Raw genomic sequence first — 15,154 nt, forward strand, 5'->3', positions numbered from 1 at the left:
TATGGTCACTTAATCTTTGACAAAGGAGCTAAAACCATCCAGTAGAAAAAAGACAGCATTTTCAACAGGTGCTGGCTCAACTTGTGGTTAACATGTAGAAAAATGCAAATCGATCCATTCCTTTCTCCTTGTACAAAGCTCAAGTCCAAGTGGACCAGGGACCTCCACATCAAAGCAGATACATTGAAACTAATAGAAGAGAAAGTGGGGAAGAACCTCAAGCAAATAGGCACAGGGGAAAATTTCCTGAAGAGAACGCCAATAGCTTCTGCTCTAAGATCAAGAATTGACAAATGGGACCTCATAAAGTTGCAAAGCTTCTGTAAGGCAAAAGACACTGTCAATAGGACAAAATGGCAACCAACAAATTGGGAAAAGATCTTCACCAATCCTATATCTGATAGAGGGCTAATATCCAATGTATGCAAAGAACTCAAGATGTTAGACTCCAGAGAACCAAATAACCCTATTTTAAAATGGGGTACAGAGCTAAACAAAGAATTGATGAACACCAAATGGCTGAGAAGCACCTAAAGAAATGTTCGACATCCTTAGTCATCAGGGAAATGCAAATCAAAACAACCCTGAGATTTCACCTCACACCAGTCAGAATGACTAAGATAAAAAACTCAGGTGACAAAAGATGCTGGAGAAGTTGTGGCGAAAGTGGAACATTACTTCATCGCTGGTGGGATTGCAAACTGGTACAACCACTCTAAAAATCAGTTTGGTGGTTCCTCCGGAAATTGGATATAGTTCTACCGGAGGACCCAGCTATACCACTCCTGGGCATATACCCAAAAGATACTGCACCATGTAATAAGGACACATGCTCCACCATGTTCATAGCAGCCTTATTTATAATAGCCAGAAACTGGAAACAACCCAGATATCCTTCATCAGAGGAGTGGATACAAAAATTGTTGCACATCTACACAATGGAGAACTACTCAGCTATTAAAAACAATAAATTTATGAAATTCTTAGGTAAATGGATGGATCTGGAGAATATCATCCTAAGTGAGGTAACCCAATCACAAAAGAACAAACACGGTATGCACTCTCTGATAAGTGGTTAATAGCCCAGAAGTTTGGAATACAGGAAGAACAACCCATAAATCACAAGGAACTCAAGAAGAAGGAAGACCAAAAGGTAGACATTGCATTCCTTCTTAAAAGGGGGGACCAAATACCCATGGAAGGAGTTGCAGAGATTAACTATGGAGCAGAGACTGAAGGAAGGGCAAGCCAGCCTAAATATAGCTATCTCCTGAGAGGTTCTGACAGTACCTGACTAACACAGATGTAGAGGCTCACAGCCATCCATTGAACTGAGTACAGGGTCCTCAATGAAGGAGTTAGAGAAAGGACCAATGGAGCTGAGGGGTTTGCAGCCCCTTAGGATGAACAACAATATGAACTAACTAGTACCCTCAGAGCTTCCAAGGTCTCAACCACCAACCAAGGACTGCTCATGGAGGGGTCTCATTGTTCTGGTAGCATGTATATAGTAGCGGATTGCAAATTCGATCATCAATAGGAGGAGAGGACCTCGGCCCTGTGAAGGTTCTGTGCCCCAGTGTAGGAGAATGCCAGGGCCAATAAGTGGGAGAGGGTAGGGTGGCAGGCATTGGGAGGGGGGAGGCAACAGGGGTTTGTTTTTGTCGTTTTTGTTTGTTTGTTTGTTTTTTGGAGGGGAAACTGGGAAAGGAGACATTTACATGTAAATAAAGAAAGTATCTAATTAAAAAAAAAAAAAAGACCTTGATTTCCTTGGTTGCCTGCATCTGCCTTCAGGTGCTGAGTGTTCAGGCGTGGACCAGCACATCCAGTTCTACGGACCGCTTAGTCTGATTGTTCTCTCTTGCTCAGGTCTGCCATTTCTGAGCTAACAAAGGAGCGTGTTGATTCTTCTCTCTGTCCACATGCTGCTACTGAGCTCATTCATTAATTTTAGTACTGCTCTTTTTCTTTTGTTTTCTGAGAGTTTTATGTTGTCATTGGCTTCAACTATGTTTTTCATTGTCCATTTTCCACTAATGTGTTCCATGAAGCCTGCATGTCTGATACCATCTTGCCAAGAATGAAGAGTAATACTTCATTTTTGCCAATTAGAATTAAAGTATGAGTTACTTAATTTGCCTACATTTGTTTCTTGTGAAAAATAAAAGGGCTACTCACTGCCCTGCCATTCATAATCATCTTTTTAGCGGAGTCCCTTATTTCTGTCCCCCAGGTGGGACAGTTTTACTAACAATTTTGTGGGAGTGGCCTCCATATTGTGGGAAATCTGGGAAAGACCTGATAGACTGCTGTGTGTCCCCAAGTGAAGGAGAACGTGAAGGAGCAGCCTGGGCTGCAAGCTAAGCAGGCCTTCTCCATGATCAACACTGCTGTCACAGATAGGGGTGGGGGAGGAGGGGCTTTCTGACTCTCCATCCCACATTGGCATGGATGGAGGCATGTGGATAGATGTTGTGACATGGTATGAAAGCCAAAACAGGGTGGAATTTGGGAGGCTTGTTTAATGTTGGTTGCCATGGGTTACAGTATCAGAGAGGTGGAGTACAGTTGTTTTCTGTAGTGTGTGTCTGGAGTTACTGCTGTAAGTTTTTTGTCTTTGTATGCTAGCTAGCCTTTTCCTGGTCTTTGATTAGAGAGAACAATCTTTGTTGGAACAGATTGTGTGCGATGCTGATGTTCCTATGTTGTCAGATACCTTTCCACTTAGGACACTTGAGCACCAAAGAGAAAGTAAAAGGACTTCTGTGGTGTTTTTTGGGTCCTGCAGAGCCTCTTGCCACTACCCCTTTTTTACCCCTTCTGACTTCAGTGTCTTCTGATACTTTCCTTGTACACAATATCCTGAATTTTCAGTTGTACCTAGAGAGGGTCGAGAAAAGTACACATACTTTTTTTTGTCCAATGATGATAAAAATTCATCACTGATGTTCAGTCCTTGCCCTTCACTACGTTACTGGTCTGTAGGTCACAGGATCTGGGAAGAGGGACAGTATCACATCTTATTTTAGGAGTTTGGTTTTATTTCTTGCCTCTGTTGTATCTAGGAGAGTTTCATTGTTATGTTTGGCTCATTTTCCTTTTCTCTTCTATCATTCTGTTTTTCACAGATCAGATCTCTTGGGGCTGGGTTGGACACCCGTACTGTAGGATTCTGAACAAATTTGTCTGACCTCAGAGTGAGGCTATTTCAGATCTGAACTTTTCCCATGTGGCTCTGTTGAGAGTTAGACAGACAGTCAGACAGACAGTCAGATAGATAGTCAGACAGACAGACAGACACCCCCCCGTACACGTACTTGATAAGAAAGTGTATAATACCTACAGTGTGCAATAGTTTTCTCATCGCTGTGGTTATTAAAGTTCTTTTAGGTTGTCTAAAAATTTGAGAAATCCCAACAATCTCTTTATTTGCTTTTCATGTTGTGTTCACTCTCCACTGAGATTTTACATGCTCCAAATCATTGCAGAACCATTTAACATGCACATGGTACACACATGTCTGACACAGAGTGGTTACTCAGTGTGTGTCAGTTTCTTTGAGAACTTTTACATTTAGGTATCGATCATTTGTTGATGGGACATCTTCAGGGAAGATGCCAGTCCTCTGATTCAGAAAAGCATTTGTGTGAAGTCTGATGCACTCTCAGCTCTGAGAGCTGCTCCTCCTGAGACCTGCTCTGCTCATTGCCTTTATTGTGCCTTGCTATGCTCATCTACAAACATGGGCAACATTAGTAATTGCCGAGAATTAAGAGACACCTCTAAGATACCCAGAAGGGCATCTTTGGATGTGTGCCCACTCACTGAAGTGTCCGTTTTCATTGCCTATTAACAGTCCTTGTTGGGGTTTCTGAGAATTAAGGACTATGTTTCATTTCAGTTTGGGTCCTAAGAGTCTACTCCAGTGGGTGGTTTCTAGTAGACAGTAAATGTTTTGAATGAATGAAAGAGTACAAGAATTAATAATGGAACCAACTTTTCCACAGAGCAGACTCTTAGGGGACACTATAGCTTCAATAGTCACTCTTGCCTAGTGGCTTTTCTTATGTTCATTGGAATAACTTGGGAAATAAGATTTATTTGGTGTATGTCTTTCATTTAGCCTCAGCCCTTGCCACCATTGGGCCACCTACAGAGCTTATTACGTCTGAAGTCACTGCCAGGAGCTTTATGGTTAACTGGACTCAATCCCCAGGAAAAGTGCAAAAATACAGAGTTGTGTATTATCCCACCAGAGGTGGAAAGCCAGAGGAGGTAACGTGACAATCTTCCCAGACTTCCCAATCCTTAAGGTCTTTATAGTGGGGGTGAAGCAGAAATGTTTGTGTAGGACATCCTTCTGTTTAAATATTTTAAGTGGTTTGAAATAGATTTCTACATATCTGTATTGTAGCTCTGTCTCTTCAAGTTGTATCCACACCATTTCTCATCCTGACATCCAGTCATTCTAACAATGGATCAAGTACGCACTTAGAAGCTAGTTTACTTTTCTTCCCCAAATTTGCAAGTTCTAAGTTGACCAAGGTTTCCATGCATCTTTTTCTATTTGGGAGTGAGGAGGGGTCTCTGCCATAGTGAAGACTGTGTGTTCCAAATTATGGGGTCCTAGGATAGGCCAGTCCTCTGGCCTTTGGAATTTCCTGAACATTTGTAGAGATCAGGGCCATAGAAAGCCATCTTGAAGCAGCTGTGGCCAGTGTTCTCCATCGTGGCTAGTTGTAGATAACAGAGAACACCTATTGCCAATGGCAGAGCCCCTCCCCTTCCTCCCCTTCCCTGCCTGGATGCAGTGATTCACTGAGTTAAGACCTGATGAAACCTCCCCTTCCTTTTGTTGTTCTAACCTCTGATTGACCTCAGAATGTTTCACAATGTCCTTCTCTACCCAGGCAGAATCTGTGGGCTTCGTTTTAGTTTCAAGCATCACAGAAATTGATCATGGAGTTTCAAATCATCTGGTCCAAAGAGAAAAATAAGCCAAAATCCTTCCAGTAGCTCTATTTTTCTCATGACTAACAAACCTTTTAAATGTTTCCCAAAGTGCCATCAGGGAAAATTACATCTGCTGTTGTCATGTGAACATGACCAGGACAATAATTAGCTCAGAAATGACACAATTAGCCTTATATATGAATTAAGAAACAACTTTGAATGCATTCCATAGAAGTGCATCCATTTATTTACCGAGACAAGGAGAATTGATCCTTAGAGTGGAAATGAAGACCTTACACAAATAATAAAATATTTAACGAGATGTTCTTGTTGGAGATATGTTTGCTTGTTCGTCTCTATTCTGCATGTGAGATATTTCATCTCCTTCTCAAACGGTTCTTTCAACAGGTGGTGGTGGATGGAAGTGCATCTTCCATAGTGTTGAAAAACTTGATGTCTTCAACTGAATACCAGATAGCAGTGTTTGCAGTATCTGCCCACACGGCTAGTGAAGGCCTGCGGGGAACAGAAACCACATGTGTGTATTTAATCCTCATCTACTTCCAACACGTACAGCCTTGCTTAGGTGGCTCATTCCCAAACCGGGCTGATCAGAGTGGATGGACACCCTGACTGAGAGTCACAGGAAGTGGCTGTCATGTATGTGGGAGAGGATGGTGATGCAGCTGCAGCTTTCCAGCTGTGTGTATGGAATGGATTTTACAAATGTCTTGCATGTTTTAGAGAGGGCAACTGTGGTAGTGAACAAGGCAGAATCATTCATTTGTTCGTTTGTTCATTCATTCATTCATTCGTTCAACAAACATATTTTTTAGTAAATATCTACTGTGAACCAAGAGCTATGCCAAATTTGTGAGTCAGAATTGAGAAATTCAGGGGCTTCTTTTTCCCAGGGGAATAGTGAGGGAATAACAGTGCATTTCCCTCATAATATTCATCACCTCATAATTTAGAGGAGTGTCTGAATACTGACAGTCCCTTTATGGGGCATGATCACAATTATACATGCGCATACTACATGCACACACACATACAAGCACATACATCAGATATATACTCAGAGAATCATCAGAAGAGACAATCGTAAAAGAACAATTATTTAGTCACTTGAAAAACCGTGTTCTTACTCCATCTTGGGTGCTATGCCAAACTGGCTCAAATAGCATGCATTTCATGGAGCAATAACTATGTAAACAATACTAAAGTCTACGTTCCAGGACCATGGTGCTTTTCTTATGTGCCGTGCTTGGCTTTTGACTGACAGTGGTTTGTCAGGCTTGTGTCAATGCTTCTGTTTTGGAGAAATATGTTTTCTCTTTTTAAAATTAGTTTTAAGTTACCATATGAAGCAATGGTTTCCATTGTGGTGTTTTCGTACATATGCGTCCCATTTGCCCTAGATCATCTACTTCCTCTGCTCACATTCCCATCTTGTCATCCCCAGCTGCCTCCCTTCCACTCCCCCAGACAGTTTCCCTTTGCAGAAATCGTCTAATGGCCATTTCCCCTCTCATGGATGTCTCAGTCCTCAGTACAAGCTGAGTCTGCAAAAGAGGGACTTTGGGACATTTGCATGTGTTCGTGCAATGGAGTGTTGCTGGGACTCCAAAAGGAACATGTGCAGAGAGTTGCAAGAGTAAGCGAAATGCTGGGCTTGAGAATGTGGTTAGAGAAGCAGGTGCAGTCATATGCGAGGGATCTACAACTATACTTTAGAAAGAAAAAAATAATCCTTTCTACCAGTGTTTACACATCAAACTTAGAAGTTTACCCTAATTCCTTTCTCCAAACTCCTGAAATATGAAATATGACTAGCATTGTTTTTATTTTTAATTTTTTTTTTTTGAGAAGGGCTGCCACTCAGTTCTTGAGGCTGGTTTTGCACTTGAAACAATCCCCTTGCCATCTTCTGAAGGCCAGGATCATTAGCATGGCCTGGATGGCCTCTTGTTTCTTATTACGTGATTTTTTTTTTCCTCAAGGACAGTAGTGAGTATTACAAAGAGTAGTGAATGAGTATTACAAAGAGTAGTGAATGAGTATTACAAAGAGTAGTGAATGAGTATTACAAAGAGTAGTGACTGAGTATTACAAAGAGCCTCTTCTTGCAGTGGCCTTACCCATGGCTTCCGACCTCGAGCTGTATGATGTGACTGAGAACAGCATGCGCGTCAGGTGGGATGCAGTGCCTGGCGCCACAGGCTATCTGATCCTCTATGCTCCCCTCACAGAAGGTCTGGCTGGAGATGAGAAAGAGGTAACTCCCGGCTACCAACTGTGGCCCTCAGGTCTTCGCCTTCCTGATAAAATTTGTATTGTAAAAATTGATGGGATAGAATTCAGAAAATTCAAGTTGTCAAAATAAAGACATGGGTGGTAATCACGCTACCTATGCAGGCTATTTACAAAAGGCCAGTCAGACATTATTTTGCAAGGCTAGGGACTATACTCAGGATCCCCCACATGCTAGGCAAGTGCTGCTGAGACACATTCTTGGCCTTTCTGATGACATTTGCAGTCTTTCTTTTTCTCGTATTGTATTTTCTTTGATTTCTCTTTCATTCTTTTTTCCTCCCTCCTGTTTCCTTTTTCCTTTTATGGTTCTGGAAATCAAATCAATGACTATACATACTAGGCAGGGGCTTTACCACTGAACTCCATCCTTTGATCCCTTGAGTATATTTTAAAAAGATTGTTTTATAATTTTAATTATGTCAATGTGTGTGTGTGTGTGTGTGTGTGTGCATGAGTGTACAGATGCCTGAGGAGGTCAGAGGAGGGTATCAGACCCCCTGGAGCTGGAGTTACAGGTGGTTGTGACCCCCCCCTCCATGTGTGTGCTGGGAACCAACCGGATCCTCTGCAAAAACAGGATGTACTCTTAACCACTGAGCCATCACTCCAGGCTCCCTTCTGTGCATTGTAATATGCCAAGGGAAGACATTTTTCTAGTCTGCCATTTTAATTTCATCTATTGTGAATGTACCCCACCAAGGAATATTTTACACAGTAGTTTTATACATAGCATTTTATGATTGGTTTGTACAAGTTATATTTAATTAATTTCATGTTGTTAGACATAGAGATATCTTATTCAGTACATAGTGTTTGATATTAACATCCCTGCCTTGTGTTTTTGCATGATTGCCCCAGTTCCTTAGAGTTGATTTTGAAAAGTGGTTTTTGTTGTTTTAAATACTAGATAGTCTCAGATGGCTCTAGAGAAAGTTTATATATGTTACCACAGAGAGTTTATAAGTAACTATGTGGTATACACTGAATTAAAGTTTTGTCTTTATAATTTGAGGGGCAGGTAAACATGGATAAGAATTTTTGTGTATGTATGTGTTTATGTGTACTTGTGTGTGTCTGTGTGTGTATGTATGTATGTATGTGTGTCTCTGTGTGTGTGGGACAGAGATTTACTTTAGGTGGCTTCCTCGTTCATCCTTAACATTACTGTTTTGAGACAGTGTCTCTCATTGAACCTGGGGCTCGCAAACTAGATTGGACTGGCTGGTTAGTGAGCCCTGGCATCCTTTTGTCTTGGCCTCTCCAGAACCAGAGAGTCACATGCATGCACCATTCCATCTAGTTCTTACATGACTTGCGGGATCTGAACTCAGGTCCTCTTGCCCATCAGCAGGCACTGTCTGAGGTACCTCCCCATGCCCAGTGGGGTTTTTGTTTGCTTCCATTCAAATTTATAAATAAATATTTGACTGTCATTGATTTAGTGTAGGCTTTTTAATGTACCTGGAGCTATTGCTGTAGTGTAGTCATAAAAGGGAAAAGAGAAAATTCTGTCCATACCGCTGAGGTAGATACCTTGCTTCTGGATATGAACAAGAGAGGCAGTTTACAACGTGATTCTCTGACTGTCAAAGGCCTGCCTCAGATAACTCAGTTCCATAGAAGCCAAACTCTGGTGACTGAGTCTCAAGGACAAGCTTCGGTGACAAGTGTGCTCTTGTTTTTATGATTTAGGCTGTCTCTTTCCACTCACATTTAAAGTAGGTCTGAATTTTACTTTGGCATAAGAGAGATTTACATTTGGAGCTGAAAAGATACTAACGCTCAAGAGAAAATAGAAATGAAAGGATACTAGCTGACAACTGACAGATCAACACGCCCTCTTTAAAGCATGATAGCACCAAGCAGAGTGAGCATGTGAGAACATGACAGTGCCCACCTGCTCAGGCATGCCGTCATTCCTGATAATACAGCTGCTGTGCACAATATTTTGGCATGTTGAATATGTGTACTTTTTTAAAAAAATATTTATTTATTTATTGTGTATTCAATGTTCTGTGTACATGTATGCCTACACACCAGAAGAGGTCACCAGATCTCATAGATGATTGTGAGCCACCATGTGGTTGCTGGGAATTGAACTCAAGACAGCTGGAAGAATAGTCAGTGCTCTTAACCACTGAGCCATCTCTTCAGCCCCATGTGAACTGTAGTAAAGATGTATGATGAGAGGGTAGTATCTCACAAGAATGTTTCTCCGTCTCGCTACCTGTCTCTGTCTCTGTGTATTTCTCTGTGATTCTCTCTCTCTCTCTCTCTCTCTCTCTCTCTCTCTCTCTCTCTCTCTCTCTCTCTCTCTCTCTCAGAGCCCAGGATGGCCTCTCAATTAGCTCTTTAGTGTGGATAACCTTGAACTAATGATCTTCCTCCTTTTACCTCTCAAGTGAATGTCACTGAACTCAGCTGACAATTTTACTTGTTGTAACAGAACACTGTCAACAACCATGGTCATCCTAAAATGGGTATATTTATATCAAAGTATACCATAAAAGAATTACCATGACAGTGGTGTCCCCATGTAGCAGCAAAACTATATTAATATGGGCTTGCTTATGTATATTATTAGGTTCTATAAAACTAAACATTGGTAAGAACCATTGTGTTATTTCTATGATAAAACATCATGAGTAGAAGCAACTTGTAGAGTAAAGGATTTACATGGCTCATGCATCCATATCACAGTGCATCATCAAAGCAAGTCAGGGCAGGATCTTAAGGCATGATTCTGGAGGCAAGACCTCAAATAGAGGCCATGGAGGAATGCTGCTTAATGGCTTGCTCCCCATGGCTTGCTCACTCTGCTTTCTTTTAAAACCTAGTGCTACCTGCACAAGAGCAGCAGAGCCTATATTAGGATGGACCCTTCCATTATCAATCATTAATTAAGCCATGCCCCAAAGATTTGCTTACAGGCTAGTCTAGTGAGGGACATTTTCTCAGGTGTGACTCCTTCTCCCCAGATATGGATAAGTTTTTGGCAGTTGATGAAACCCAGCAGGGATGGATACATACAAACACACAAGTTAAGTTATAACAGCTAGTTTTACATCAGTAATAGGACAGAAGTGGCAGACTACAGAGGTGGCAGTCTTAGGCAGAGCTAAGACTACAGAGAAACTTATTGCTATACATTAGACCTTTCTAAAAAGTGTAATCTGAACTGTATAAGACAAATTTTTAATAGTTATTAAATCCGAGTAAGAGCTACATCAGATATATTGTTATCTATGTACATTTGTTGTGTGTGTTCAGATAGTTCAGCATTTAGAACCTTATCTTGAATTATGTGACTGGAGACTATGGGGAATTTTTTTTCCTCTAAAATATAAAACTGCCTCTCAGATATTTGATGTCACACAAGAAAGCCTATATATAGTTTGACAAAGTTCAAAGTCCAAAAAAAGTTATCCCCGGATCAGAAGACAAGTTGACAAGTTGGGTGTCATGCTGAGCCTGTCTCTTGTGAGTACCTGAAGGGACTGGCAGTTTTTCCAGATGGCCTCCTTGTTAAATGGGGTGACAAAACTGGCCCAGCGCAATTGAGCTTGAAGCAGAACCAGGCATCCAACCCGAGGACTGGTTAGAATTAGCAAGCAGTAACAAATGCCCATTTGGCCTTGCCTCCAGCATGCTGCTCTGAGGCACAGATCTAGAGAATATGTCTAATTCAGTCCCACCCCCACTTTCCTGGGGACAAGACAGCAATGTTGTTCTGGCTACAGTTACCCCTTTGTCCATCTGTAAAGCATTATCCCAACACAGCATGGGGGTGGGGGGCACTCAGTTTTGTGGTTCTATATTTTATCAGCTTCTAGTGTAAAACAACTTGAGCTATACAAAATTCTAGCTGTGGCTTGATTCATGTAGGGGATGAGAGGGGACACACAATTTCATTCTAGGGAGTGCCACCTTTATTTAGCTCCACTCTTATTGGAGCAAATAACACACACATTGGGAAATGAACTAATACCATGTGTCCTTTTCAGATGAAAATCGGAGAGACACACACAGACATTGAACTGAGTGGGCTATTCCCCAATACAGAATACACAGTCACTGTGTATGCCATGTTTGGAGAAGAGGCCAGCGATCCTGCTACAGGACAAGAGACAACCCGTGAGTGGGGCAGGGATTCACATGCCATGCTATCACTAAAGCCCAAAGAAATGTGTCGGATTCTGAATTGAAAATATCAGTTTGGATCGAAACCTCCCAACAGGCCATTGTGATTTAGGAAAATGTATATTTTACTTAGGAAAATAAATAAATGTATTTCTTTTATCTGGAGCTGTCGTGAGAGGCCAGGATGTTATCCCTGAACTTTAGCATTCTGGTAAATCCACCTGTCTCTCTCTAAATCCAGATGTGCCATGTACTAGATAAGAATAGGAAGGGAAGAGCTCCAGAAGCTTCCGGATTCATAGCAGCCAAGGCAGAAAGCTCAGCTCAGGTTAAGTTGGGTGACAATGATAATGTTGTCAGTTCTTCTGTCTGTAAAGGAAGAAAACAGTGTCTTATCTGCCATGTGGTTGATGTAAGAGTAAATCCACGTCAAAATATGTAATTATTTGATATCTGTTTTATACTCATAGAAATTAATATTTCTTCTAAAAAGGTCTGCTGTCCTTCCATGAGCCCCTTATTATTGTGTTTGGTCTTTAACTAACATTTTATTAGGAGAGCTAGTTTTCACTAATTTTTACTTTTCTTGTGTAGTGTATCATGTGTGTTAGACAAGTGGTATGCCACTGAGATACATCCTATCTAGGAGGATAATTTTTTTTGTATTAGATATTTTCTTTATTTACATTTCAAGTGATATCACCTTTCCCGGTTTCCCCTTCGAAAGAAGTCCCTATTCCCTCCTTACTCCCCCGTTCATCAACCACCCTCTCCTGTTTCCTGGCCCTGGCATTCCCCTACACTGGGGCATAGAGCCTTCACAGGGCCAAGGGCCTCTCCTCCCATTGAAGACTGACTAGGCCATCTTCTGCTACATATGCAGCTGGAGCCATGAGTCCCACTATGTGTACTCTTTGGTTGGTGGTTTTGTCCCTGGGAGCTCTGAGGGATACTGGTTAGTTCATATTTTTGTTCCTCCTATGGGACTGCAAACCCCTTCATCTCCTTGGGTCCTTTCTCTAGCTCCTTCATTGGGGACCCTGTACTCAGCCCACTGGAAGGCTGTGAGCCTCTACTTCTGTATTAGTTGGGCACTGGCTGATTCTCTCAGGAGACAGCTATATCAGGCTCCTGTCAGGCAGTACTTGCCGGCATCCACAATAGTGTCTGGGTTTGGTGACTGTATATGGGAAGGATTCCCAGGTGGGGCAGTCTCTGGATTGTTTAGGAGGCTAATTTTAAGTAAATTGCTCAAAATGTTTTAAGAAAAATGTATATCTCTGATAGATATGATAGATTAAGTATTATGGTATGCTCTCAAGGTTTGCCATAGGCCATTAAGCATGGCTCTATCTGTGATCTTTTGTGTCTTATGAGAATGCAGGAAGCACCTGTTCTTTGGAAAAGATGAGTAGCCCAATATCAACAGTGCTTTTGTCTTTACCATTCCACGTGAGGAAAAACATAATAGCAGTTTAGTGATAAAGATGTTTTCCCACATCCATTCTTTGTTAGTTCAAGTTGTACTGTCCTGCTCTTCAGAACACCAATTAAAACATCAAATCTGGAAGAAGAAGAAAAAAAAATGTCATCAGAAAGTATTTCTATACCACTCAAGGTATTTGAGGAAGCTATCTGTTAAACAAAACAAAACAACTGTCTGTCACAAAGAATACTCATTTACCTACGTTTTAAACTATATACAACTCTGCAATGTCTGAAATCTCTGTGCATAGAGATAATGAAAACCTTGACCATCAGAGTTGAGAACATTATCCCGTGGAGGCTAAGGAAAGTGGCATCGTATGTCTGCAAGGCTCTTACTCTGTTGATTATATCGGAGAAATAATATAATATTACAGTTTAATGAGATAATATGGTACTTGTTAAACTCAGAGAGGTCATCTCATCTTACTGCACTTAAAAATAGGTGAAAGCTCAAGACAGTTCCCAAAGTTATTCTTGTATGCAGATAGACGGCACCTTCTTCCTTTTGCACACGGAGACACACAGGAGTTGAGTGGATGAGCTCAGACTTAGTTTTAGGTGTCTTGTTTTTGACTGGCTTCTTATTTATAGCATGTACTATGTAAAAAGGCACAGCGAGTTACCCAGATCTTGCTTCCTTCTAAGCATGTACAACTTTCTGCTTCACTTCATTCTCTACAAGGAGAAGAGCTGCTCTGTTAATTAGGCAACTTTGTTGATTTTTATGACAGAATTCATCACGTATTTTGGGGTTATATTATCCATGAGAGAGACTCTGAATGTCAAGGGAGCTGTTTCTTGTGTTTCACGGACTTTTTTTTTTTCTTTTAGATATTTTCTTTATTTACATGCGAATTTCTCCATTCCCAGTTTCCCCTCCAAAAAACAAAAAAACAAACAAAAACAAACCCCTGTTGCCTCCCCTCTCCCCATGCCAGCCACTCCGCCCTCTCCCACTTTCTGGCCCTGGCATTCCCCTACACTGGGGCACAGAACCTTCACAGGGCCGAGGTCCTCTCCTCCTATTGATGATCGATTTTGCAATCCTCTACCATACACATGCTGCTTGAACAATCAGACCCCTCTATGTGCAGTCCTTGGTTGGTGGTTGAGACCCTGGGAGCTCCGAGGGTACTAGTTAGTTCATGTTGTTGTTTCTCCTAAGGGGCTGCAAACCCCTCAGCTCTATTGGTCTTTTCTCTAATTCCTTCACTGGGGACCCTGCACTCAGTTCGATGGATGGCTGTGAGCCTCTACATCTGGTTTCACGGACTTTCAATGATTTTAGCTGTTTAAAGTTTTCACTATGCTCTGTTCCCTTAGTACCCTTAACCCCACCAAGAAATTTGAGGATCTCCAACGTTGGCTCTAACAGTGCTCGGTTAACCTGGGATCCCACATCGGGAAAGATCAGTGGTTACAGAATTGTGTACACAAGTGCAGATGGGACAGAAATCAATGAGGTAAGTTGTGGGCCATGATAATTTTCAGGTTGTTATGAAGTTGTCCACTGTGTCCTCATAATCAAAGCTTTGTGGGCTGAATCGATGCTAACATCCCTTTCTCTAATGTAGTCTCCACAAGCTCATGAGACTCAGTTGGGTCTGCCCCTTTTCTAACTCCGAAAGACACAACTTCCTCTCTTCCCTCTGTCTATCTTTCTTTTGGATGCTGACCAGGATGTAAGCATGCCTTTTTTTCTGATAGTTTAGACTGCCTTCCTCTGTGGCAGCCCTATTAACTGCTGTGTGGCTGACTGCTGTCACGTCGCCGACTTCCATGTTGATAGCTTCAATGGCAATGACTTTTAAAAAATCTTTTCTCTTCCTCCAAACGGTTGCTGAGATGTACAGTTTGTCTGCCTTGGGGACAGGGGAGGGAGTCTTTCTCTTAAACTGCTAAAATCATCCTTGAGCTTCAGCAAACAAACAATTCTAATATCATCCTATGTAATTATTCTATATAACACTCATTTCCTTTCACAGTTCATGGGGTTCAGAAGGTGGGAACTGGATATATGACTGTCCTGACAGGTGAACGGCCTGATCTGCCATGTTCTCAGTGACCTTTTACATGTCAGATCACAGTCTAGGGAGGGTGGTGCAGCTGACAACTAGTACTGATGTCTACATCTCTAAGTTTTCTCTTCATGTGAAGTCTCTAGCCCTCAGTTTCAGGAATGTTGACCTGAGAGTCCTATGACCCAGGTCCAAAGGACAGAGAAAGTGCTAAATGGAATTGTACCACCTTTAGT

The 15,154-nt window shown here is 41.7% G+C and overlaps 1 protein-coding gene across 3 annotated transcripts in view; it reads left to right on the forward strand.

Annotated features, from left to right (window-relative positions):
• Col14a1 (collagen type XIV alpha 1 chain) overlaps positions 1–15,154 on the forward strand; it is a 224,054-nt gene that overhangs the window by 82,222 nt on the left and 126,678 nt on the right. For all 3 annotated transcript variants that reach the window (XM_031359565.1, XM_031359566.1, XM_031359567.1), the window contains exons 10-14: positions 4,127–4,278; positions 5,365–5,494; positions 7,089–7,234; positions 11,277–11,406; positions 14,224–14,363. In XM_031359565.1, the coding sequence (XP_031215425.1) occupies positions 4,127–4,278; positions 5,365–5,494; positions 7,089–7,234; positions 11,277–11,406; positions 14,224–14,363 (698 nt within the window). The remainder of the gene's footprint in view (positions 1–4,126; positions 4,279–5,364; positions 5,495–7,088; positions 7,235–11,276; positions 11,407–14,223; positions 14,364–15,154) is intronic.

Source organism: Mastomys coucha, unplaced genomic scaffold (genome assembly GCF_008632895.1).
Source record: "Mastomys coucha isolate ucsf_1 unplaced genomic scaffold, UCSF_Mcou_1 pScaffold7, whole genome shotgun sequence".
In the NCBI taxonomy this organism is placed as follows: Eukaryota; Metazoa; Chordata; class Mammalia; order Rodentia; family Muridae; genus Mastomys; species Mastomys coucha.